At 46.6% G+C, this 25302-nt stretch overlaps 1 protein-coding gene across 1 annotated transcript in view; it reads left to right on the top strand.

Annotated features, from left to right (window-relative positions):
- wdr7 (WD repeat domain 7) overlaps positions 1 to 25302 on the top strand; it is a 132135-nt gene that overhangs the window by 100901 nt on the left and 5932 nt on the right. Inside the window, exons 24-29 of the mRNA XM_083793512.1 lie at positions 5582 to 5768; positions 12762 to 12879; positions 13503 to 13652; positions 16410 to 16492; positions 16877 to 16976; positions 24603 to 24707. Of these exons, the coding sequence (XP_083649638.1) occupies positions 5582 to 5768; positions 12762 to 12879; positions 13503 to 13652; positions 16410 to 16492; positions 16877 to 16976; positions 24603 to 24707 (743 nt within the window). The remainder of the gene's footprint in view (positions 1 to 5581; positions 5769 to 12761; positions 12880 to 13502; positions 13653 to 16409; positions 16493 to 16876; positions 16977 to 24602; positions 24708 to 25302) is intronic.

A 25302-nucleotide genomic window follows, 5' to 3' on the forward strand; every position in this document is an offset into this window, starting at 1 on the left:
CCTACTTGTGTGGTTTTCTAGCTGCACCAGGGCAGAGAAGGAGGCCCTCCAAAGAGTGGTTAAGGCTGCAGGGATGATCATCGGGATTAGTCTCCCGGAGATCTCGACTGTCTTTACCTCCCACTGCCTGCGACGCACGAGTAACATCCTCCAGGACCAGTTCCACCCTGCACACCAACTACTGCCCTCTGGTAGGAGGTACCTGTCCATTGGGTCCAGGACCAGCAGACTGACCAACAGCCTCTAGCCACAGGCTGTAAAGGCCGCTAAACGATGCCCCAGCAACTCATTACCCCCAACCTTCCTAAATGGCTACAAGAACTGGACTTGCACACAGCACATTGCACTATTTAATAATATATTATTATTTATCTGTGGGGTTTCTTTCTTGTGGGGTTTATTTATTGTTGGTTATGCCTGTAGAGCTCTAGACGTAATTGTGTTGCTTTTGTGTAAAAACAATGTCAATAAAACACTTATCTTATCAAAAATCACCGCGGAACGCAGGGCATGATGCCTACTAAAATATGACTGGAAGGGCTGAATTCAGGACACTTGTGTACAAACTGCAAAGGCAGCTGTGCAAATGGCCGTTGTTGGGCACGCATGGCAATGGCTTGTGTTGTGAGTGACGTCAAACCAGAGCTCTGGTCAACCCATAATATTATAAAGAATGAGGATGTCCTCAGATATATGAGTATCTTGTTCCCTACTGTTTCAGATGATTGCTTTCTGATTCTTAATTACATCAAGAGGGATTTATTTGTCACAAGCAGTGAAATATTGGTGAGAGAGAGTGTCAGTATTGAGGACGTTTCTTCCGACAACACAACCCGCTCAAAGTCCATGTCTAACAGCAGCTTTGATGCACCCGCAGGGAGAGAGCCCCAATCTTCAAAGACTCAGCTCTTCTCCTGTTCTGAGTGTGCATATGCCTTCACCTCTCAGGACTACCTCCATAAACACATGAAGGCGAGCCACAAGAAACTCTACGTGCAATTGTTAAAGAATGGACAGATGCCATCAGCAGCCGTTCCGCAAATAACCAGGCCTGTAACCAGCCAGAAACAAAGAGACACAGATGAAGCCAGATCTTACAGTTGTTGTCAATGGTTCACCAAGACATTAACTCAGCCAGGTTGTGAAGTAAAGACCCATCAGCTGACTTCCAAACAAAATAGAATTCACGTCTGTAAAGAGTGCAACAAGAGTTTCAGTCAGTTATCTTGCCTGAAGACACACCAGCGTCTCCACACTGGAGAAAAGCCTTTCCAGTGTAAACAGTGCAACAAGAGTTTCAGTCAGTCAGGTAGCCTGAAGATACACCAGCGTGTCCACACGGGGGAAAAACCTTTCCATTGTACACATTGTGATGAGAGCTTCAGTGAATTGGGTACTCTGAGGAAACACCAGTTTGTCCACACTGGAGAAAGACCTTTCCTCTGTAAACCGTGTAACAAAGGTTTCAGTCAGTTAGGTAGCCTGAAGAAACACCAGCGTCTCCACACGGGAGAAAAACCCTTCCATTGTAAACAATGTGACAAAAGGTTCAGTCAGTTATCTAACCTGAAGACACATCAGCGTATACACACTGGGGAAAGACCCTTCCACTGTAAACAGTGCGGTATGAGTTTCAAATCTTCCATTGAAATTAGGTCTCACCATCTTCGTCTTCATATTGGGATGAAACCCTTCTGTTGTAAACAGTGCCATAAGAGCTTCCGTCACTCAACCGAGCTGTATCATCACCTGTTTATTCACACGGGAGAAAAAAGACCTTTCCAATGTGAACAGTGTGACAAGAGTTTCATTAAGCCAAGTCTTCTGAAGCATCACCTGCTGATTCACACTGGAGAAAAAGGACCTTTCCAATGTGAACAATGTAACAAGAGTTTCAGTAACCTATGTCATCTGAGTAGTCACCTGTTTATTCACACGGAAGAAAAAAGACCTTTCCAATGTGAACAGTGTGACAAGAGTTTCATTAAGCCAAGTCTTCTGAAGCATCACCTGCTGATTCACACAGGAGAAAAAGGACCTTTCCAATGTGAACAGTGTGACAAGAGTTTCATTAAGCCAAGTCTTCTGAAGTATCACCTGCTGATTCACACAGGAGAAAAAAGACCTTTCCAATGTGAACAGTGTGACAAGAGTTTCATTAAGCCAAGTCTTCTGAAGCATCACCTGCTGATTCACACAGGAGAAAAAGGACCTTTCCAATGTGAACAATGTAACAAGAGTTTCAGTAAACCATGTGATCTGAGGAGTCACCAGCGTGTCCACACTGGGGAAAAACCTTACCACTGTAAGCAATGTAGAGAGAGTTTCAGTTGGTTAAAGAGTCTCAAAACTCACCTGCGTCGCCACACTGGAGAGACAGATGCATTGGACACTACCAGTGTATCCACACGGTAGAAAAACCTTTCCACTGTAAACTAAACAGTACGGCCATGTTGGTGCATAAATATGATAGAAACCTCTGCATCTGACCTCAAACCCTTAGATGTCCATATATGAAGCTGACCTGTTCTGACATTCCATATTTTGATCCTCCCCACCCGTCCTTCCTCTTCAATATCTCCCATTTGAGGAGTCTGGGCATTCCCAGACCTGTAGTTTCAGCACGACCGTCTATTTTGTATAATGGTATTGCTGTTTGATGGGATATCAGCTCTGTGTAGATAATTTTTGTAGTGATAGGTAGTGATATTAAATTGCTAATCTGGGTTCTGGGTGTGGCTCACCTGTTCTAAAACGGAGGCTCCAGGTGAGGAGTTCACTACTTTCATGAGTTTCATAACATGTGGTGTCAAACTGGACGTGTGCGTTCGTTCTCTCGACTGTCGACTTTCCCTCTCTTTCTTTCGGTCCTTCGCTCTATCGCAATCTGCCTCTCTCTCAGCCCACTTGTCTCTCTCACTACAAACCCCTCACGACCCCTAAATGTAACACCCCGAAGGACGGAGAGAGTGTGTGTGGGGAGGAGAGATGCAGCTCCTTTATTATGTCGCCATGACGAAAGATTGATAACGCACCTCCATCCCTAGCCCTTGGACTGACAGAGAGAAACAGGGAATTAGCCCACGACCCCCACCCACTCCACGTCCCTCCATCTTCCCACTGCCTTTCTATACCTCTTCTCATCTCTCCCTTTGTCCGTCGAGACGGAGAGAGAGAGAGGGAGAGGGCCGGCGAAGTAGAGGGGAGAAAGGGTAGAGAGAGCGAGAGCTACGTGGAAGGCAGGACGGTGATTGAAAGAGAGCCTGATTCAGTTTGTCGTGCGTCGCGGCTTGCAACCGAAAACAGCCGAGCCACAAGCTCACAGCATGTCGCGGCCGCCACGCGCTGTGAGCTTGTAGATCGGTGTTTTTCGGCGCGAGACACAGGCGCGCGACTAAACTATAAATCAGGCGGTATAACTGCATCAGAGACAGAGTAATAAACAGACAGAGCTATTCATCATCTGACTTTTCTGAGTTATTTTTAGCCCGCGCAGACGCTAGCCATACACACACTGCACAGTAACAATCCATGGTGTTCATTTAACTCTGAGAGTATCCTAAATGGAACTAAAATGGTCCCATGAGAATCTCCTGTATTGTTTCCACCACACACACCAACAACCCTCTCTGATGTGCATCTTTTGTTATTGTCTGGCTCCTTTTAACAATGCCCCATAAACATAGTAGCTAACAACGTTAGCCCGCTGGCACATCTTTCACAGTCTATATCGCCCGTAACGAGACTAGCATGACAATGCTAACATGGTTAGTGCCGGTATGCTAGAATGGGTCCTGACCTAGCGATGCTAACATAGTTAGACCACTCCCCCCCGGCTATACCTTTCATAATCGTGTCCATACACTGTTCCTTTTGCGTTTGGTGTGTGTGTGTGTGTGTGTGTGTGTGTGTGTGTGTGTGTGTGTGTGTGTGTGTGTGTGTGTGTGTGTGTGTGTGTGTGTGTGTGTGTGTGTGTGTGTGTGTGTGTGTGTGTGTGTGTGTGTGTGTGTGTGTGTGTGTGTGTGTGTGTGTGGATTTAAACCAATAAGGAAGGTGGGGGTTGCCTTGCCATTTAAGGTAGACTGATGATAAAATGCCATAGGATACAGATGATGTAATTACCTTTCTGTCTGGGAGGCCAGGAGACCTTTACTGATGGGAGGTCTCTGGGAGTACGGATGCTTATGGTAGACAATATGTAGGTTCTATGTACAATAAGTTAATAGAGCTCTTAACGGTTGATGGTTGTGAGATTTTAGGAATCTTATTAAATAGATTATTCTCCAGTTTAATATGTTTTTCCCCTATTAAATAATTGAACAATTGGTAATATACATATAGCTTGGTCCCTTTAATAAATCCAAATAACCTTCATACTGTTAACTTGAATTTGGGGGGTGCAATGGAAGGAAATGGATGTAATAAAGGACATTACAGTGCAAGCAGAGTAGAGTGGCAGGCAATTCTTTGGTCAGTGAGTGGGCTTGTACCACCATCACCAGAGGGTGCTGCCAACGCGCTTTACCGCTTCTGCAGCAGCCATTGTTTCAATATTTCTTTACCCGATAGTAGAGTCTCCTTTCACTTTTGCCCTGCCGTTTGGTGTTGGTGCCCAGTGCTGTATTAAGTTGCACTGGAAGTAGTGAGGCATGCGTTTTCACTAGGACAAACATAAAGTTACAGTGGACATAGCATACATCTCTGTGGGAAGCGTGGACTGATTGCAGTTAATTTTTGTTTTAGGCGGCTGCGATAACATTTTGCCCAAATTTGGAGACGTATACAGTATGTTATACACAACTGATCACAGGATGGTCACATGGTCTGAGATCCACATTGGAGCCGCCCTTTCTATGTGGAGACTTAGATCCACATAATGTCGTGTGTACAGTTTAAGAATCATTCACAATACAGCCTGATGGAGGGGAAAGGAACTGGTTGGAATAACGTGTTCCTTCCACGCGCTCCGTCCTACTGGGGAAACTCCTCCCTGCCATCTGATAAGAAGCGGCCTGCTCACACCTCATGCATTGAGGGAAGCATGAGCTCAGTTCGGGGCTCTCCCCAGGTTGACAAAGTGAGAGTAGCGCCCAGGATTACAGTTTAGGCAATTGGCACTGGGTTAAAATGAGTGGGATAAATATTAAGAAGACAATCATCATCAAAATGAAGCCTGTTATCAAAGATAGGTGTAAGGCTAGACATATCGTGGATGGTGAAGTGTGGAGATTGTGGCATGGAGTCTCTGAAGAGACTCCACTCAAATGTCAGGTCAACCATCAACTGACCTCATCGCTGCCTCTCTATACGTCTGCCTCTCTCTATCGCTCTCCCTCTCTTTCTCTCTCTCTCTTTATAAAATGGCTTCCTCAGCTAGTGCAGTGTTCTATCTGTGCATAGGAGTGTGCACGTGTGGAGCACTACAGTTGCTACAGTATACACCACCTCTTTGAACATCATCCGAAGCAAAAACAAAAAAAAACAAACAAACAGGGAATTCAGGTTCCAAGACACAGATTCCGCATGAAAATAACCGGTCGTCTTGTAACCGTATAACATTGTGCGTAACGTATGTGTGCAGGTAAGGCCCTGACGTTCCTGCTGCTGCAGCCGCCCAGCCCCAAGCTGCCTCCCCACAGCACCATCCGCCGCACGGCCATCGACCTGATAGGCCGAGGCTTCACGGTGTGGGAGCCCTACATGGACGTGTCCGCCGTGCTCATGGGCCTGCTGGAGCTGTGCGCCGACGCAGAGAAGCAGCTGGCCAAGTGAGTACACCTGTTTTCATGTCAAGGACCCCCAAATTGACACTAATTAGCCCCGCGGACCCCCATTTGAAAAGGTGTGCCAGGGAACGCCCGTAAGAGAATGTTTTTACGGCTCTAGCAGAGATTCTCTACCCGTTTAATTTCAAGGACTCACAGTTTGACATGCATTAGTCTACGGACCCCCCATTTAATGGCATTTCTATCTCTGGAACCCCCAATTTATATTGTAAAATCAATGTTCGTTTAACTCTGAGAGTGTACAAATAACTCTGTACAAATGCCTTTTGTACACTCTCAGAGTTACAGACCCATAAGGGTCCATTTGGTTACAAACTATAATTTCGCTGCGGACCCCCTGGAACTCCCTGAAGGACCCCTGGGAGTCCCCGGACCCCACCTTGGGAACCACTGGAGTACACCAACCAACACGCCACAGACCACATGTGGAGTCATTGACCCATTACAGCCGGGGAAGCGTCTGTGTCATTTTAGATTTCAACCACTTTAACCATTACCTGTATTTTATACTTTGGCCATATACAAAAATAGAAGATCTACAAGCTCATAGCATGCCACTTTGTACCGCGCTATGAGCTTGTAAACCTGCTATTTTGTTTGAAAAATCTTGAACATTTTGTTAAAACCTTTGAATATACTGTCTGTATACAGCCTATACGTTTTTAAAGCGAAAATGTCTAAAAAGATCTTTGCTTCTAGGGGTCCCTGGAACAAATTATTTTGAGATGATCCGTGGCCAAATACATATAAATTTGACATGAAAACGCACCACTGATATAGCAACATATTTCTTAAAGAAAACTGATTTAGAAGAATCGGGTCCTCAGGTCTTAATGGGTTAATACACATATACACACACATTCATATTTATATACACACATATACTGTACACATAGACAAATTAATCCACATACTGTATAGAGAACCTAGAACCATGGTGTTGTGCTGGACTCTCATTCAAGGCACGCATTGCGGCGGTCACACCATCCTGTAGGTTTACACTCAGCGTCAGACCTCTCCTCACCCAGGAGTCAGCCCAGCCACTTATCCAGACCTCAGTCATATCAAAACTTGATTACTGTAAATCGCTCTGTGCTGGCCTCCCGGCATGTGCACTTAAGCCCCTCCAAATGATCCAGAATGCCGCAGCTCGCTAGGTCTTCAACCAGCCAAAACAATTCACATGTCTCCCCCCTTCTCCGCTCCCTCCATTGGCTCTCAATCACAGCCACGACACTGATGTTGGCCTACAAAGCGACCAAAGGTATGGCCCCCGATCCAAGCCTACAATCCCTCCCGCTCACTCAGATCAGCTAACACACCTGCAAGGCGACAACGCTGGCCACGTTCCGGACTCCCCATTGCAATTAGAACTGCAAACTAACTCCCAATCTTCTGCCACAATCGGAAGACTCCACCTTAGCCAGTAGCACTTGCCGTAGCCTTGATGACCTTGCTGGCTTATGCAAAATGATTTACAGTAGATAGCATGTTATGTAGACAGACGTCAGGTCATTTGTAGACCTATGGTTGTAAGTTTTATTTTATGTGTGTGTATACTGTATATATTTATGTTTAAGACTGATGATAGGTTAGCTTGGTTTACCTGTGATCCAAGATGACTATTTCTATGCATTTGATGTATTACCTCATGTTTAGTCTACAAAGTCATAAACACTTTTTCTAGATCACATAGGAATGCACATGCGCGTGCACACACACACACACACACACACACACACACACACACACACACACACACACACGCACACACAAACACACACACACACACACACACACACACACACACACACACACACACACACACACACACACACACACACACAGATCCCAGACTATCAGTATAATGTCCTGCACTCACATTAATGAGCTCTCTAATGTGTCTAGTACTGCATGGTTCATATTCATTGTGTGTGTGTACGTATGTGTGCGTGCATGTGCGTGCGTGCATTTGTGCGTGCATTTCCATCTCTGCTGCAATATAACTAGCCAATCATATTAAAGTTGAAACTCTAGCTAGGAAGCCTGGTACAATGAGTATATATATGTCTGCCGTTGTGTGTGTGTGTGCGTTTACATAATTATGAATATAGATTCGTCTGTGTGTGTGTGTGTGTGTGTGTGTGTGTGTGTGTGTGTGTGTGTGTGTGTGTGTGTGTGTGTGTGTGTGTGTGTGTGTGTGTGTGTGTGTGCACCTTTGTTCCTGCGTGTACAACACACACATGTCGCTAACAGGATTAGATTAGATGGAGTCCTTGTGTGAGCAGAGGAGAATGTAGATGTTTTTGACGGGCGCTAGCCCCTCCTATGCCCAGCTTTGTGTGTCTGTGTATACCCCATAGGGATGATTTGATTGGCTGAGTACAGAATGTAATGATGTACGATGATTAGAGGGCCCCTCACTTCACACGGGTGTGATTTTTTTAACCTCAATGCTGATTGTTTCACAGCAATGGCATCTACCTTGTTGAACGTGGGTGTAAATTCTGATGGATTCTGATTGCAAGATTGTACAGTATGCATTGTGAACATGTCTACTACACATGTACACATGCATCCAGTGGTGTAAAGCTAACTTTTTTCTTTTTTTTAATGGACGTGTATAGGCGTCCTTTGGTCTTTTTTATTGATATAATAAATATATTTATTTTTATTTTTGGGGGGTTGGCCTCACCTTCTGCTTCTGCAATGTACTCCTTGTTGATTGGCGCATGCGTACTGCCGCTCACTTCCTTGTTTGCGGCTCTAAAAGAATGGCTCGTATCTCCTAATCCTAACTCTCCATGGTTTTGACCAGATGGGCAATGTTCTGTCTTCATTTCTGACTTCAGCATGCCTCTCGTTTGGAATATTAACGCTTCTAGAGAGACTTTAGCGTGACCAGCGCGAGGTAAGAATGGAAGATTTGGCCTCCCGGTTTTGGGGGGAACGGAAGGCGGGGCTTTTCAGAGTATGCCTATATTTTGAAATACCGGTATGTTTATGTGTTAAGTACTGTACTAAACAGATACCGCCGTTGATGTAAATTTACCCCAAGTCTAATCATGCAGTTAAGCGCCTATGACATACAGTTACGTCATGCAGTCTTGTCAGTGGTTTATGATGGATTGCACTTGTGCACTTCGTATGTACAGTATTGCTCGTGGTTGCTAGGCGATCGATGAAAAAACGGAACTGAAAAAGTCTGCCTCCGTGTAAGCAGATTGCGTTTATAAGTAAAACAAGCTTTATCCACGTTCAGGTAGCTTCTGAGAAGTAGTTATACAGTTGGTACCTACTTTGTTCCTACTTGGAACGATGCAAGTTGGAAATGCATGCCCCACCCAGTTATTACTTGCGCAAGCAGAGCGCTCAAGTACTGTGGACGGCTGCATATAGTATGCCGTGTATAGTATGCCTGTCACCGGTGGTCCCTGATTGGCTGTTGATGGTGATGTAATTACGTACTTTACGCAATGAATGACTTTCGGATGAATATGGTATGCGATCCGATACATTCAACGTTGGTGGTTTTCAGTTTTGGTTCACGGACCTGGGGTGATTTTTGCCTCAAGTTCATCCGCTCAGAACAGAAGGCACGGCAGAGGCTACAATAATTAATTAATTAATAGCGGGCAACATAAATGTTAATACAGCTGGTGTCTTACAGACAACTGCTACGTGCATGTGTACGGACGTGTGTGCGTGCGTACGGATGTGTGTGCGTGCGTACGGATGTGTGTGCATGCGTACGGATGTGTGTGCGTGCATACGGATGTGTGTGCATGCGTACGGATGTGTGTGCGTGCGTACGGACGTGTGTGCGTGCGTACGGATGTGTGTGCGTGCGTACGGACGTGTGTGCGTGCGTATGGATGTGTGTGCATGCGTACGGATGTGTGTGCGTGCGTATGGATGTGTGTGCATGCGTACGGACGTGTGTGCGTGCGTATGGATGTGTGTGCATGCGTACGGACGTGTGTGCGTGCGTACGGATGTGTGTGCGTGCGTACGGACGTGTGTGCGTGCGTATGGATGTGTGTGCATGCGTACGGATGTGTGTGCGTGCGTATGGATGTGTGTGCATGCGTACGGATGTGTGTGCGTGCGTATGGATGTGTGTGCATGCGTACGGACGTGTGTGCGTGCGTATGGATGTGTGTGCATGCGTACGGACGTGTGTGCGTGCGTACGGACGTGTGTGCGTGCGTACGGATGTGTGTGCATGCGTACGGACGTGTGTGCGTGCGTACGGACGTGTGTGCGTGCGTACGGATGTGTGTGCGTGCGTACGGACGTGTGTGCGTGTGTATGGACGTGTGTGCGTGCGTACGGATGTGTGTGCATGCGTATGGATGTGTGTGCGTGCGTATGGATGTGTGTGCGTGCGTATGGATGTGTGTGCGTGCGTATGGATGTGTGTGCATGCGTATGGATGTGTGTGCGTGTGTATGGATGTGTGTGCGTGCGTATGGATGTGTGTGCATGCGTATGGATGTGTGTGCGTGCGTATGGATGTGTGTGCGTGCGTATGGATGTGTGTGCGTGCGTATGGATGTGTGTGCGTGCGTATGGATGTGTGTGCGTGTGTATGGACGTGTGTGCGTGCGTACGGATGTGTGTGCGTGCGTACGGATGTGTGTGCGTGCGTACGGATGTGTGTGCGTGCGTATGGATGTGTGTGCGTGCGTACGGATGTGTGTGCGTGCGTACGGATGTGTGTGCGTGCGTACGGATGTGTGTGCGTGCGTATGGATGTGTGTGCGTGCGTACGGATGTGTGTGCGTGTGTATGGACGTGTGTGCGTGTGTATGGACGTGTGTGCGTGTGTATGGACGTGTGTGCGTGCGTACGGATGTGTGTGCGTGTGTATGGACGTGTGTGCGTGTGTATGGACGTGTGTGCGTGTGTATGGACGTGTGTGCGTGCGTACGGATGTGTGTGCGTGCGTATGGATGTGTGTGCGTGTGTATGGACGTGTGTGCGTGCGTATGGATGTGTGTGCGTGCGTACGGATGTGTGTGCGTGCGTACGGACTACGGACGTGTGTGCGTGTTTGGGAAAAAAATTCAGGTTAATTATAAAGTAAATGGGTTCTGTATGGAAGACAGCTCTATTGATTATTTATCTCTTATTTGACCCCTTTTGGATTTGTGGATAGTAGTAGTTTCATGAGGGCCTAATAGGAAGTACTAAATATAAATGCCCCCTTGTTCTGTCTCTCTCACACACACACACACACTTGCACACACGGACGCACATGCACACACACTAATCTGTGTGTGTGTGTGTGTGTGTGTGTGTGTGTGTGTGTGTGTGTGTGTGTGTGTGTGTGTGTGTGTGTGTGTGTGTGTGTGTGTGTGTGTGTGTGTGTGTGTGTGTGTGTGTGTGTGTGTGTGTGTGTGTTGTAGCTTAATGAACGACTCTTATTGACCTGGTCTGACATTATAAGCTGTCCGCTAATCTCTTCACTATTCTTAACTCTCTCTCTCTCACTCTCTCTCTCTCTCTCTCTCTCTCTCTCTCTCTCTCTCTCACCCATTTCTGTGTGAATCCCACATCAATGGGATGTTGTGCTTATCTTTGGAGAGTGACAGTGTGGTTGTATTTATCCAATGAACACTGTTAGCTGTGATTGATTGCGGGTGGGAAGACAGCAGGGGAGGGCGATCTCTGCAATTAGCGCCCCCCACAGGTTGGTCGGGTTGATATGGAGATCCTCACCTGGCAGAGATAATAATGAAGAATATGAAGAAAACCTTGCTGAGATTCTTGGCCTGGTTCTTAACAAACATGGAGAGAGTGCTAGCCAAGTCTGTGGACTTTGTTTATAGCAGTAAATGTCATGTGACGTCATGTGGTCAATATAAATACATTTCGTAATGTACAGTATATACTGTAATGGCAGTAAATCTGCAATGAATGAAAGTGACCCTGCCATCAGGATTAGAGTACGATGTTTGTTTAAAGGAGTGAGGCGCCCCTCACTTCACAGTGTGATTTTTGAGGGGCACTAGCCCCTCCAATGCATGACCTTCTGAAATTGTGTCATAGGCCAGCCAAGTCTATGGACTTTTAATGTTTGTTTTAGAGCCTAATTATATATTTCTTGTCCAAGCCAAGTCTATATGGTTTTAATGTTTGATTAGGGTAAATTATGATGTAATTCGTTTCAGCCAAGTCAAGTCTTATTGTAATTTATTTCATTTTTCACAGAAATGAGAACTTCAACTTCAACAGTTCTGTTGAAGTTCTTTTTGTGTTGAGAGAAAAACAACACCCTCTCTTGTTCTGTATGCAACTCCTAATGCACACTTAGGGTTGCAATCCTTTTAGGATTTTAATGATACCGATTCCTTGTGGTTCCATTTGGTTCCATTTGTTACTTTGTGTATGAGTGATCCAGAATGCTGCAGCACTCTTGGTCTTCAACCAGCCAAAATTGTCACATGTCTCCCCCCTTCTCCGCTCCCTCCATTGGCTCCCGGTTACTACCCGCACAGAGTACAAGACACTGATGAAGGCCCACAAAGCAACCCAAGGTATGGCACTCCCATACCATCAAGGCCTGATCCAACCCTCCAAACGCCCCTCTCGCTGACTCTGAAGCTGTCAGAAGAACCTTTCCTAAAACACCCGGGACAAGGCTCTACACATCCCCTAGAGTCCTAGACTCTTCTCTCATTTCTGGCTCCCAAACTGTGGAACGAACTCCCCATTGTAGTTAAGACTCCCCAATCTACCACCGTAATCTGTGAAAACTCACCTCTTCAGACTCCACTTTAGCCCGTAGCACTTGGCGTAGCATTTGCCCTAGCCTCGAAGACCTTGCAGGCTTATGCAAAGTAGTTTAGATCGTGTGTTATGGAGACAGATGCCAGATTCATTTGTAGACCTGGCATCCTATAGCTTGTACAGTTTCAATGTAAAGATTACTTATTTTGTGTGTGTGTGTGTGTGTGTGTTCCTCTGTAGTGTTACTATGGGCCTGCCCCTCAGCCCCCCAGCGGATTCTGCCCGTTCAGCTCGCCACGCCCTCTCTCTAATCGCCACGGCGCGGCCGCCTGCGTTCATCACTACCATCGCCAGAGAGGTGAGTGCTGGTTACAGAGAGAGAGAATAGATTCTCACAACGTGTCGCGTTGCGTTATGTTTTGCATTTTTGCCCCGGAAACGATAATAATGAATTCATTTGTATAACGCTTTTCTAAACAACGTTATAAAGTGCTTAAAAAAACACATCAACAGCAAAAAACAATATACAGCAGTAGACGTGCCAATTAAAGGCAGATAGAAGAAAAACACTCTACAGCTGTGTTTTCATACTAGATTTGAAAGAAAGCACCGACCGTGCCAGCCTCAGATCCTGATGGAGGGCATTCCAACGCCAGGGGCTGGACCAGCGAGTAGCGAGGTGTGTCGTAGGCACGGCCAACGGACCGACAGCCTTAACTGAGGATCTGAGGCTGCACTTCGACTTGTAGGGCTCTAGTATATCTGTAAAGTGCATGGGAGCCTCTCTATGCAGGGCTTTAAAATGAAAAGTATAGGAATATAGGGACACTGTGTGCTTGCAGGTCCACCAGTAAGTGTGTGTGTGTGTGTGTGTGTGTGTGTGTGTGTGTGTGTTTTTGTGTGTGTGTGTGTGTGTGTGTGTGTGTGTGTGTGTGTGTGTGTGTGTGTGTGTGTGTGTGTGTGTGTGTGTGTGTGCTTCAGGTCCACCGGCACAACGCTGCCCAGGCCAACTCCCAGTCGCAGCAGAACGTTCACACCACCACGCTGGCCAGAGCCAAGTCGGAGATCCTCCGCGTCATCGACATCCTCATCGAGAAGATGCCTGGAGACGTGGTGGACCTGCTAGTGGAGGTGAGACCTGTGGTGGACCTGCTAGTGGAGGTGAGACCTGTGGTAGACCTGCTAGTGGAGGTGAGACCTGTGGTAGACCTGCTAGTGGAGGTGAGACCTGTGGTAGACCTGCTAGTGGAGGTGAGACCTGTGGTAGACCTGCTAGTGGAGGTGAGACCTGTGGTGGACCTGCTAGTGGAGGTGAGACCTGTGGTGGACCTGCTAGTGGAGGTGAGACCTGTGGTAGTCCTGCTAGTGGAGGTGAGACCTGTGGTAGACCTGCTAGTGGAGGTGAGACCTGTGGTAGACCTGCTAGTGGAGGTGAGACCTGTGGTAGACCTGCTAGTGGAGGTGAGACCTGTGGTAGACCTGCTAGTGGAGGTGAGACCTGTGGTGGACCTGCTAGTGGAGGTGAGACCTGTGGTGGACCTGCTAGTGGAGGTGAGACCTGTGGTGGACCTGCTAGTGGAGGTGAGACCTGTGGTAGTCCTGCTAGTGGAGGTGAGACCTGTGGTAGACCTGCTAGTGGAGGTGAGACCTGTGGTAGACCTGCTAGTGGAGGTGAGACCTGTGGTAGACCTGCTAGTGGAGGTGAGACCTGTGGTAGACCTGCTAGTGGAGGTGAGACCTGTGGTAGACCTGCTAGTGGAGGTGAGACCTGTGGTAGACCTGCTAGTGGAGGTGAGACCTGTGGTAGACCTGCTAGTGGAGGTGAGACCTGTGGTAGACCTGCTAGTGGAGGTGAGACCTGTGGTAGACCTGCTAGTGGAGGTGAGACCTGTGGTAGTCCTGCTAGTGGAGGTGAGACCTGTGGTAGACCTGCTAGTGGAGGTGAGACCTGTGGTAGACCTGCTAGTGGAGGTGAGACCTGTGGTAGATCTAGGACAGGGGTGGGCAACTTTGATGATGGAGTTAGGGACACTTCCACACTATTATTTCCACACTCACTCCAGATGGCCACTATAAAATGGTGCATAATGGTAAATGGTGCATTTATATAGCGCCTTTATCCAAGGCGCTTTACAGAGATTGTGCATTACATTCACCCATTCACACACATTCATACACCGATGGCAGCGGAAACCATGCAAGGCACCAACTAGCACATCGGGAGCAATTAGGGGTTCAGTGTCTTGCTCAAGGACACTTCGACAGTAACTCTAAGGGGAGCCCGGGTTCGAACTGGCAACCTTACGGTTAACATCCAGGCACTCTACCCCTGAGCCACCGCCGCCCACTTTATTTCCACACTCACTCCAGAGGGCCAGGGACCTTCTGTTAACTTTATGAACTTAAATACAAATACATTGGACATAAAAATGCTACTAATATACTGTAGATGTAAGTAATTATCGCAGGTCATGTGGGAGTCATGTTGGGGGCCGCATTTGGCCCCCGAGCGGCCATTTGCCCATGTATGATGTGGTAGATCTGCTAGTAGAGGTAATGGTTTATTTTAAAGTATCCTGAAGCCTGATTTATTTATATTCTTCTACATATGGCAGTGTCGCTTGCTGAAAATAACCTCTCTCCCGGCTGTCTCCAGCATTCGACATTCGTCGTGCAACAAAGTATACATCAGGCTATAAGCGGCAATAAAGTACACAAAGTACATGGATGAGTACACACGGTAGAGGACCGGTAGTAGTATGTGTGACATAGACATAACCAACAGACTGTCTTCTATTGATTTGAGGGTTTCATGAATCATCAATGTTATCAATGCTTTCAATGCTTTTCATTTAATCTCGTCTACTCCCCCTGCTTTTCATTTAATCTCGTCTACTCCCCCTCTTCTCTCATCAATTTACTATGTACAATTTAGGCATTTAGGCATTTAACTTAATCCAGAGAGACTTACATTCAGCAAGAACAAAAAACATGGTAATACATCACATATATAAAAAGTAGTATACGTATATATCATACGTATAAGCTAAGAATGTAACAGTGGAATATCTACAGTATGTAATGGAACTATGCATGTATACTTTATAGTGCCAAGTCTGCCTCTAAAATGTCTCTCTACCCCTCTCCTCCTCTCCTCTACTCCTCTCTACTCCCCTCTTCTCTCCTCTCCTCTACTCTCTACTCCTCTCCTCTCTCCTCCTCTCATCTCTCCTCTACTCTCTACCCCTCTCCTCTCCCCTCTCCTCTACTGTTCTCCTCTCCTCCTTTCATCTCTCCTCTACCCTGCTCTCCTCTCCTCCTCTCCCCTCTCCTCTACTGTTCTCCTCTCCTCCTTTCATCTCTCCTCTACCCTGCTCTCCTCTACTCCTCCCCTCTCCTCTACTGTTCTCCTCTCCTCCTTTCATCTCTCCTCTACCCTGCTCTCCTCTCCTCCTCTCCTCTACTGTTCTCCTCTCCTCCTTTCATCTCTCCTCTACCCTGCTCTCCTCTACTGTTCTCCTCTCCTCCTTTCATCTCTCCTCTACCCTGCTCTCCTCTACTCCTCCCCTCTCCTCTACTGTTCTCCTCTCCTCCTTTCATCTCTCCTCTACCCTGCTCTCCTCTACTCCTCCCTCTCCTCTACTGTTCTCCTCCTCTCCTCTACTCCTCTCCCCATCTCCTCTCTACTCCTCCTCTCCTCTCTACTCCTCATCTCTCCTCCTCTCCTCTACTCCTCTCCCCATTTCCTCTCCTCTTCTCCTCTCCTCCTCTCATCTCTCCTCTACTCTCTACTCTTCTCCCCATTTCCTCTCCTCTCCTCCTCTCATCTCTCCTCCTCTCCTCTACTCTCTACTCCTCTCCCCATTTCCTCTCCTCTCTCCTCTCCAGGTGATGGATATCATTATGTACTGTATTGAGGGTTCACTGGTGAAGAAGAAGGGACTACAGGAGTGCTTCCCTGCAATCTGCAAGTGAGTAGTAGTAGTCGGTGTGTGTGTGTGTGTGTGTGTGTGTGTGTGTGTGTGTGTGTGTGTGTGTGTGTGTGTGTGTGTGTGTGTGTGTGTGTGTGTGTGTGTGTGTGTGTGTGTGTGTGTGTGTGTGTGTGTGTGTGTGTGTGTGTGTGTGTGTTAACAAGGCCCCTCATTTCCTTAAAAGGTCAATTAGGATGAAGGGGAGAGGGGGTTGATAATAGTTGACCTCTCAAGGTCATGTTGGTGTCAGAGGTCAGCCCTCATTTGACAGATACATATCCTCAGGGTCTGTGACTGAAAGAGCTCTGTGTGTGTGTGTGTGTGTGTGTGCGTGCATGCGTGCGCGCGCGCGCGTCTGTGTGTGTGTGTGTGTGTTGTTTCCAGGTTCTACATGGTGGGCTACTGCGACCGCAGTCACCGCATCGCCGTCGGGGCTCGCCAGGGTTCTGTCGCCCTCTACGACGTTCGAACGGGGAAGTGTCAGGTAAATGTGACCACGGCGTGTTCATTGGATCAGTGGCTCTCCCATGGCCAGTAGTCTCACGTAGCCAGACTACCATTGCACATCATCTTCATCATCATCAACATCTCAGAGTTGCTATATAACGGTAACACTCGGGTCCCATTTGGTTTTATTTTACGCTCTGAAGAGTTATTGTTAAACATCTGCACAATTAGAGAATGTAGAAGAATTGTTATGTTGATCAACGTTTGCCTGTTATCTTTCCTATGGTGCCATATCAACAGCATGGAACTGTGGACAAAATCTTCCAACAATATAAATATTATTTTAGTTTTGCGTCTGAGAGGCCTACGAATAGTTGAACACATACTGTACAAGTATCATGGCATTAACACCATGCATCTGAGAGGCCCACGGATAGTTGAACACATACTGTACAAGTATCATGGCATTAACACCATGCATCTGAGAGGCCCACGGATAGTTGAACACATACTGTACAAGTATCATGGCATTAACACCGGAAAAAAGCAGTGAAAGAAGAGCAATCGACGCGCTGTTTTGCTTCAAATTGTCAAAGAATAAATAAGGAAAAGGCTTTTTAAAATGTTCATATACTGTATAGCTGATCTAGAACCTTTTTTTAGACGCCTTGCTTCTTTGCTTCTGCTATTTTCACAATATGTACATATCTGTGGAACCGAAAATGGAATGCGTCAACTCGTCCCAAGTGCTTATCAGGGGGGGTTCAAACATGATTATTTTGGGGGGTCACGGAAGGTTGAGAACTACTGCATTATTGGAGAAGTGAAATATTTCTATGTTCACCCCAAGAATATAGGGACACTTGGGGCGGATTCATGTACAGTACGTGGTTATGTTGAGAAGAGCAGCACTAGTTGAGTTGTGTTCCTGGTTCCATAATAGCAGCGTGAAGCTTCACCACTCCTTAGCGGTTAATCCTGAAAACTCATCTCCAAGAAGAAAAGCACTTGACCTTTCCCTGGTCTAAGATAGGATGCCAACACTTTATTAATCCTTGGGGGGAAGGGGGGTTTCAGGCTGTTTCCACTGACAGCTATATGGTGGTCCATTGTTGCTAGGAGATGTGTGCAGGCCTCTGTCAACATCCAATCAAGCGGTTTAGATTATTAGGAATGGGTCGGCTCAGAACTGTCCGAGCGGAGCTGGTAATAAATGGATAAGAATCTTATTTGGAATGCCAGCTAATCTAGCTATTTGATCTACTGTATGGCCTGTTTCTCTGATGGCGTGTTGTTGTTTCCAGTGGTAGCGGTTAGCAGAAACCAGATGTTGGCTATAAGGTTGGAGCGTTCAGGAGACACGGCGTTGTTGTTCACGGCCTGACATGTCTATATGAAGCATCCCACCTTGGCGCTGAAAGAACACATACTGTACTCAGTGGTGGAAAAATATTTGTTTTACTCAAGTAAAAGTATCAATTCTGCAATGTAGCACTACTCCGTTACAAGTATTTAAGTACGGAATTAAAAATGTAGCCTACTTGAGTAAAAGTGCATAAGTACATCAAAATGTACTTAAGTGCCAAAATACCCACTATGCAGAATGTCCCATAGAATGTTTTTTTTAAATAGCAAATCTATAAGCTTATAGATTTGCTATTTTCAAATGGCCAAAATGTAGGGCCGCAGTGTTTAATGTATGTTTTGTAATAATGATCAAAGTAAATGTAATGGAGTAAAAGTACAATATTTGCCTCTGAGATGTAGTGGAGTAGAAGTAAAAGTAGTAGAATTGGAAATATTCAAGTAAAGTACAAATACCTCAAAATTGTACTTAAGTAAATGTACTTAGTAACTTTCCACATAATGTGCTCATCGCCATGCCAGCTGGTGGAAGCTTCTATTTTTTTACATGGACCATCCATCCACCCATCCATCCATCCATCCATCCATCCATCCATCCATCCACCCACCCACCCACCCACCCTTATCCATTCATCCACCCATCCATCCATCCACCCACCCACCCACCCACCCACCCATCCACCCACCCACCCTTATCCATCCATCCACCCATCCATCCACCCACCCATCCATCCACCCACCCATCCATCCACCCACCCATCCATCCATCCACTCATCCATCCATCCATCCACTCATCCATCCATCCATCCATCCCCTTACAGTAGAAATGCAAACATGGAATAGATGTTTTAATTTCAGTGCCTTACTGCTGGGAAGGAGGGTGTTGTGTGTGCGTGTGAAGGAGGGTGTTGTGTGTGCATGTGAAGGAGGGTGTTGTGTGTGTGTGTGTGTGTGTGTGAAGGAGGGTGTTGTGTGTGCATGTGAAGGAGGGTGGTGTGTGTGCGTGTGAAGGAGGGTGGTGTGTGTGCGTGTGAAGGAGGGTGTTGTGTGTGCGTGTGAAGGAGGGTGTTGTGTGTGTGTGTGAAGGAGGGTGTTGTGTGTGCATGTGAAGGAGGGTGTTGTGTGTGCATGTGAAGGAGGGTGGTGTGTGTGCGTGTGAAGGAGGGTGGTGTGTGTGCATGTGAAGGAGGGTGTTGTGTGTGTGTGTGAAGGAGGGTGTTGTGTGTGCGTGTGAAGGAGGGTGTTGTGTGTGCGTGTGAAGGAGGGTGTTGTGTGTGCATGTGAAGGAGGGTGGTGTGTGTGCATGTGAAGGAGGGTGGTGTGTGTGCATGTGAAGGAGGGTGTTGTGTGTGCATGTGAAGGAGGGTGGTGTGTGTGCATGTGAAGGAGGGTGGTGTGTGTGCGTGTGAAGGAGGGCGGTGTGTGTGTGTGCGTGTGAAGGAGGGTGGTGTGTGTGCATGTGAAGGAGGGTGTTGTGTGTGCGTGTGAAGGAGGGTGTTGTGTGTGCGTGTGAAGGAGGGTGTTGTGTGTGCATGTGAAGGAGGGTGGTGTGTGTGCATGTGAAGGAGGGTGGTGTGTGTGCGTGTGAAGGAGGGTGGTGTGTGTGCATGTGAAGGAGGGTGGTGTGTGTGCATGTGAAGGAGGGTGGTGTGTGTGCATGTGAGGGAGGGTGGTGTGTGTGCATGTGAGGGAGGGTGGTGTGTGTGCATGTGAAGGAGAGTGTTGTGTGTGCGTGTGAAGGAGGGTGGTGTGTGACGTGCGTGTGAAGGAGGGTGGTGTGTGTGTGCGTGTGAAGGAGGGTGTGTCTGTGCGTGCGCGCAAATGTGTATTTTCATGTTTGTTCCCTTGTGTGTGTGAGTGTGGATTACAGTGTGTGTACCTCTGTGTTGGGTGCCTGTATGTCTGCATGTTTGTGTATGTCGGTGTGGGTGTGCCTTTATGTGTGTGTTGGTAATGTGTGCTGTATTGATTTGCTGTACAACAGTATGGAAACCCAAGAACTGTAGCCTCATGGAGCGGGTCATTTATATCTCATAACAATGCTGGCCCCTATTCACCCTGTGTGTGTGTGTGTGTGTGTGTGTGTGTGTGTGTGTGTGTGTGTGTGTGTATGTGTGTGTGTGTGTGTGTGTGTGTGTGTGTGTGTGTGTGTGTGTGTGTGTGTGTGTGTGTGTGTGTGTGTGTGTGTGTGTGTGTGTGTGTGTGTGTGTGTGTGTTTGTGTGTGCGCACGCACGTGTAATAATAATAATAATAAATACACTTTTTAAAGACCTTTTTGAAATGGGGTTATAAAGTACTTTGCAGCCATAAGGAAAAAAAACTACAGCTGTTGAGTAAAATACTAATTATAAAATGAGCAGCAATAAAAACTAAAAACAATAGCGATGCTTAAGTGGCAGTGGTGGTAAAGTGTCTGCCCACCCATCGCCGTCCAATTCACCGTCACCAACATCATTGTCCCGTCCGTGGTCGGGCGTGAGAAGCTGGGCGTGGAGGGTCATGCTGTATTTGTCACTGCACGCAATCGTAATTGTTAGATCACCACTCAGTTCACACGGGTGTGATTTTTTTTGTACAATTTTGAGGTCTTTTTGCCAGGTGCTTGAAAAGCGCCTGGACTACATTTGCTACTACCTCTAGTAGCGACCGTAGTTTTCATGATTGGCTGCATCGTCTCTAGGCTGCCTCTAAGCCAATGGGAGACTTACCCATGAAACCCATAGTCTGACTCTGAACGGCATGAACCCCATAGTCTGAATGCTGCAACGTAAAGCCGTGAGCAGAGGCTGCGGCGCACACACTGATTATACTGTATGTTCATACACGAGAGCTTTTTGCACCTGGCAGTTATGACTGGGTCATTCTTCTTTTTATTTATTTTTACTTCACTGCAGTATTTCCAATTTTCAGTATACTTTTATAATAGGACATTCTGCACAATGAGTACTTTTACTTTAGTTTTTTGATGCCAACACTTTAGTACTTTTACTTGTAACAGAGTATTTCTATATTGCAGTATTGATACTTTTACTTAAGTAAAACATTTGAGTTTTTTTTTGAAAAAGTTCCAGTTTTTTCGGGACATGTGAGGTTTCCCTCCGACAGCGAGATGATAATCTCAAATTGAACGGCGGGAGCCTGGCCTTTTCAAGGCTTTAAATGTCATCGGTAAAATCTGAAAATCAATTCTGAAACTCACTCTGCAACCATTGAAGAGAAGCTAGCGCGGCTGTAATACGGCCTTATGTCTTAGAATAGGTTAATAACCATGGCTGCAGACTTCAGCAGCAGGTGAAGACGGTGGAGCAGATAGCCTTTCCACCGTGTCCAGTCCAGAGGACAAGGAGTGCAGTAATCTGAGAAATGAAATCCCCCAATGACCTTTTTCATGGCACCATGTTCCCCTTCCCTTTTGAGTTATTAATTTAAGTTGTATCACATGAGAAAAGCGGAATAGAAATAGGTTTTGTGTGAGTGTGCGTGCGTGTGCGTGTGTGTGTGCGCGTGCACGATTATTGCATATTCTTCCTAAAGTTGGTTGAAGCTCTAAGAATGTGTGTGAATGTGTGTGTGCATAAGAGAGAGGGGGGGGGTGCGTGCATGTGTGTGCGTCCAGCCATAACTAGCGTGTCCCTGCATGACCATCTGGTACAACTTTGATCAGACTCCATGAACACCCTTTTGTCATTTGGAGAACACACGCGCACGGCCGCACACACACAAACACCAACCCACACGCGAGTGCACACACACACGCACACACACACACACACACACACACACACACACACACACACACACACACACACACACACACACACACACACACACAGCGTATTCCCCACACAGCCAGTATGTGCTAGTGTCAGGTGTATTGGGGTAAAGCTGCCGTAAATGGCTTCAGTTTGCTTCACTGCTCCCTGATAGTCTGATTGATCTGCAGCAGTTCCCCATGACACACACACACACAAGCGAGTGCAATTGCGCATGCACGCACGCACACACAGACCATACAGTCAGTATCCAGTATACTCACACACTGGGACATGCAGTCCATGCACACATAACAGCTACATATACAGTATAGTAGCTGTAGTGTTGTATATAGGTGGTGACAGCATGCACTTTACAATTGAGGTCTTTCGACCATGCAGTCTTATACCGTGGTCATTTGTTTTTGTTACTTGGGCTTGTTTTTCTTCACCACAATGTTTACTTTAGATAGAATATACTGCAAAGGAACTTGCTATACTACCATGGAGGGAGAGGGGGGGGGGAGAGAGAGAGAGAATGAAATGATACAACAATGAGAGGTGGGGGTGGGGCAAACCTGCCTTAATGTCATCTTGAGGTGTGAGTTGATAATCACAGATTGCAGTGGGAGGGGGGAGGGGCGGGGTAGGGGAACGTTTATTGTGTTACTTGTACACCGCATCTGGTGGGACATTTTATTGTGTTACACACACACACACACACACACACACACACACACACACACACACACACACACACAGCAGCGTGGGTTATTCCATCCCCCGAGTTAGTGGAGGCCAATTGAAGCATCTGTCGACCCACACGCCTCCCCGCCATCTCATGGAATTAACGCTTCTCAACCTCATATTTACTGTCAATTATGATTCACAGGCTCTAGCCGCAAACTAAGTTTTACGCGTGCACGCGCGCACACTGTGTGTGTGTGTGTGTGTGTGTGTGTGTGTGTGTGTGTGTGTGTGTGTGTGTGTGTGTGTGTGTGTGTGTGTGTGTGTGTGTGTTGCTTCCCCATAAGGGCCCTAGGTGTCTCATCTCATAGTGTTGTCTTTTCACAAGAAGAGATGATAAATAAAGCACACATAATTTACTGGCAGTGACAGTCCTCCACAGTCTTCTTATCTTCTGTCTTCCACAAAATGATTCCTTGCAACTCAATGAGTTGCATTGGTGTGGTTGACCTTAAAAGACATGTTGTCCCGACCCGACCCTTTGGTGTGCTTTGGGCTTAACTAAGACAAGCGGTTAAACTGAAGTGACATTGATAAATTCCGAATAAGTGTTGTGAGGCACCCCTGTACCTCCAGCCACTTTGAGAAGCCCTGTCCATAGAGTATTTTCGGTGTGAGACACGACGAACCACCACGCATAAAGCAGGCATATGTGCTCCGTGGTGTTGGGCTGTGTTGAGGATCCCACCAGTGATCCCAGCGGCCCATTGCAATAAGCCCAGACCGTGTCTGCGGGAACATGCAAATCATTGATTAGTTTACATTGTGGGTAAGGCTCTCAGCCCTTCATTTGACCCGACACGGTCTCTGGCCGCTCCATTTAATATCGGCCACATTTACTTGAGACAGATCTATTTTTCTTTTCCCTTCCTATAGTTCACCTTTATTTAACTTTGCAAAGGTGTAGTCTGCAGCAACACACACACGTGTCCCCCACGCCTGTATTGAGTGGAATTAACATTTACTCAGTACACATTATTAAGGCTGAAGTTGCTGCTTTATTGGAGAGTCTTTGGAGGAGTAGAATGCACATCTGACCTATGACCTTTACTTTTCTGTCTGTCTGTCTGTCTGTCTGTCTGTGCTGTAGACTTCCAAAGTAGCCTTAAGGACCACAATGTATTTCTGTCTGTCTGACTGCAGAATTTCCGATCAACATGAAAGATTTAATAGACAGTGTGTGTGTGTGTGTGTGTGTGTGTGTGTGTGTGTGTGTGTGTGTGTGTGTGTGTGTGTGTGTGTGTGTGTGTGACGTGTGTGTGTGTGTGTGTGTGTGTGTGTGTGTGTGTGTGTGTGTGTGTGTGTTAGTGTATACGTGTTCTGTATATGAGAAGGAGTGTGTTACTCAGGCAGAGGCAGATGTTATGAATAAGAGAGTGTGTGTGTGCGTCATTCCTGGAAATATATCTTGTTACCCACCATCAGTTAAGCTCTGGTTTAGGTTTTGCACTGTTGAGTGAACGAGAACTTTTGTAACACTAATAAAAACAAAACTAAAAAAACAATATGCTTTACAAATGTACAGGTATCTTATTGTGTTCTTCTTCTCTGACTTACAAATAAAATAGATGCATGAACACATGGGGGTTTCGTTTTACAGTGTATGTGTCAAACACTGGTTGTTACTATTATTGAGTATAGTATGAGTATTTCCAATCTTCTGTACTCTACTCCACTATATCTCAGAGCCAAATATTGTACTTTAGTTAACTTGTGTGTGTGTGTGTGTGTGTGTGTGTGTGTGTGTGTGTGTGTGTGTGTGTGTGTGTGTGTGTGTGGGTGTGTGTGTCGTTACAGAACATCCACGGACACAAGGGTCCAATCACAGCGGTGTCCTTTGCCCCTGATGGCCGTTACCTGGCAACATACTCCAACGCTGACAGCCATATCTCTTTCTGGCAGGTAAGAGAAAGTGACACACACACACGCATGTGCAGAAATAATAGCACGTGCCCTCCCACCAGTACATATTGGAATGAATGAATGAAAGACGATAGAACATGGGTTTAATTGTCTAAAACACTGTTTCCAAAACACAACACATGTCTCGGTTGCGGAGCAATTCGAGAGTAAATATCTATATGTGTCGTGTAGTATAAGTTTAAACAAAAAAAAGTCAGAACTTTTCACATGAAAAAAATAATTTCAACATTTTAGGTATTTCATAACCCTAACCCATAAAATCAAAACATCAAATAATTTCCAAAAATAAAAACAAAACAAAAGCGTTGCTATAGCTTGTGGACCTGCTATTTTCACTAGCTGGCAAATGTCTCTTTTGAGTCTTCCCGTGTACCGGTCGGGTCCACGTACCGCTGGTTGGGAACCTCTGCTCTGAAACATGGGTTATACAAGCGTTTGCACGCCAAACACACTGTGCCATTGACTTCCTCGCCGACGAGACGCACACAGTCCCCACATCACAATACTCACACAGGATGGAGGAATGGACCGGCTGGCTTTAAGGAGCGGTAAGGCTCCTCCCGCAGTCGGCGAC

This window comes from Protomyctophum parallelum (assembly GCF_964188405.1).
Source record: "Protomyctophum parallelum genome assembly, chromosome: 21".
Lineage (NCBI taxonomy): Eukaryota > Metazoa > Chordata > Actinopteri > Myctophiformes > Myctophidae > Protomyctophum > Protomyctophum parallelum.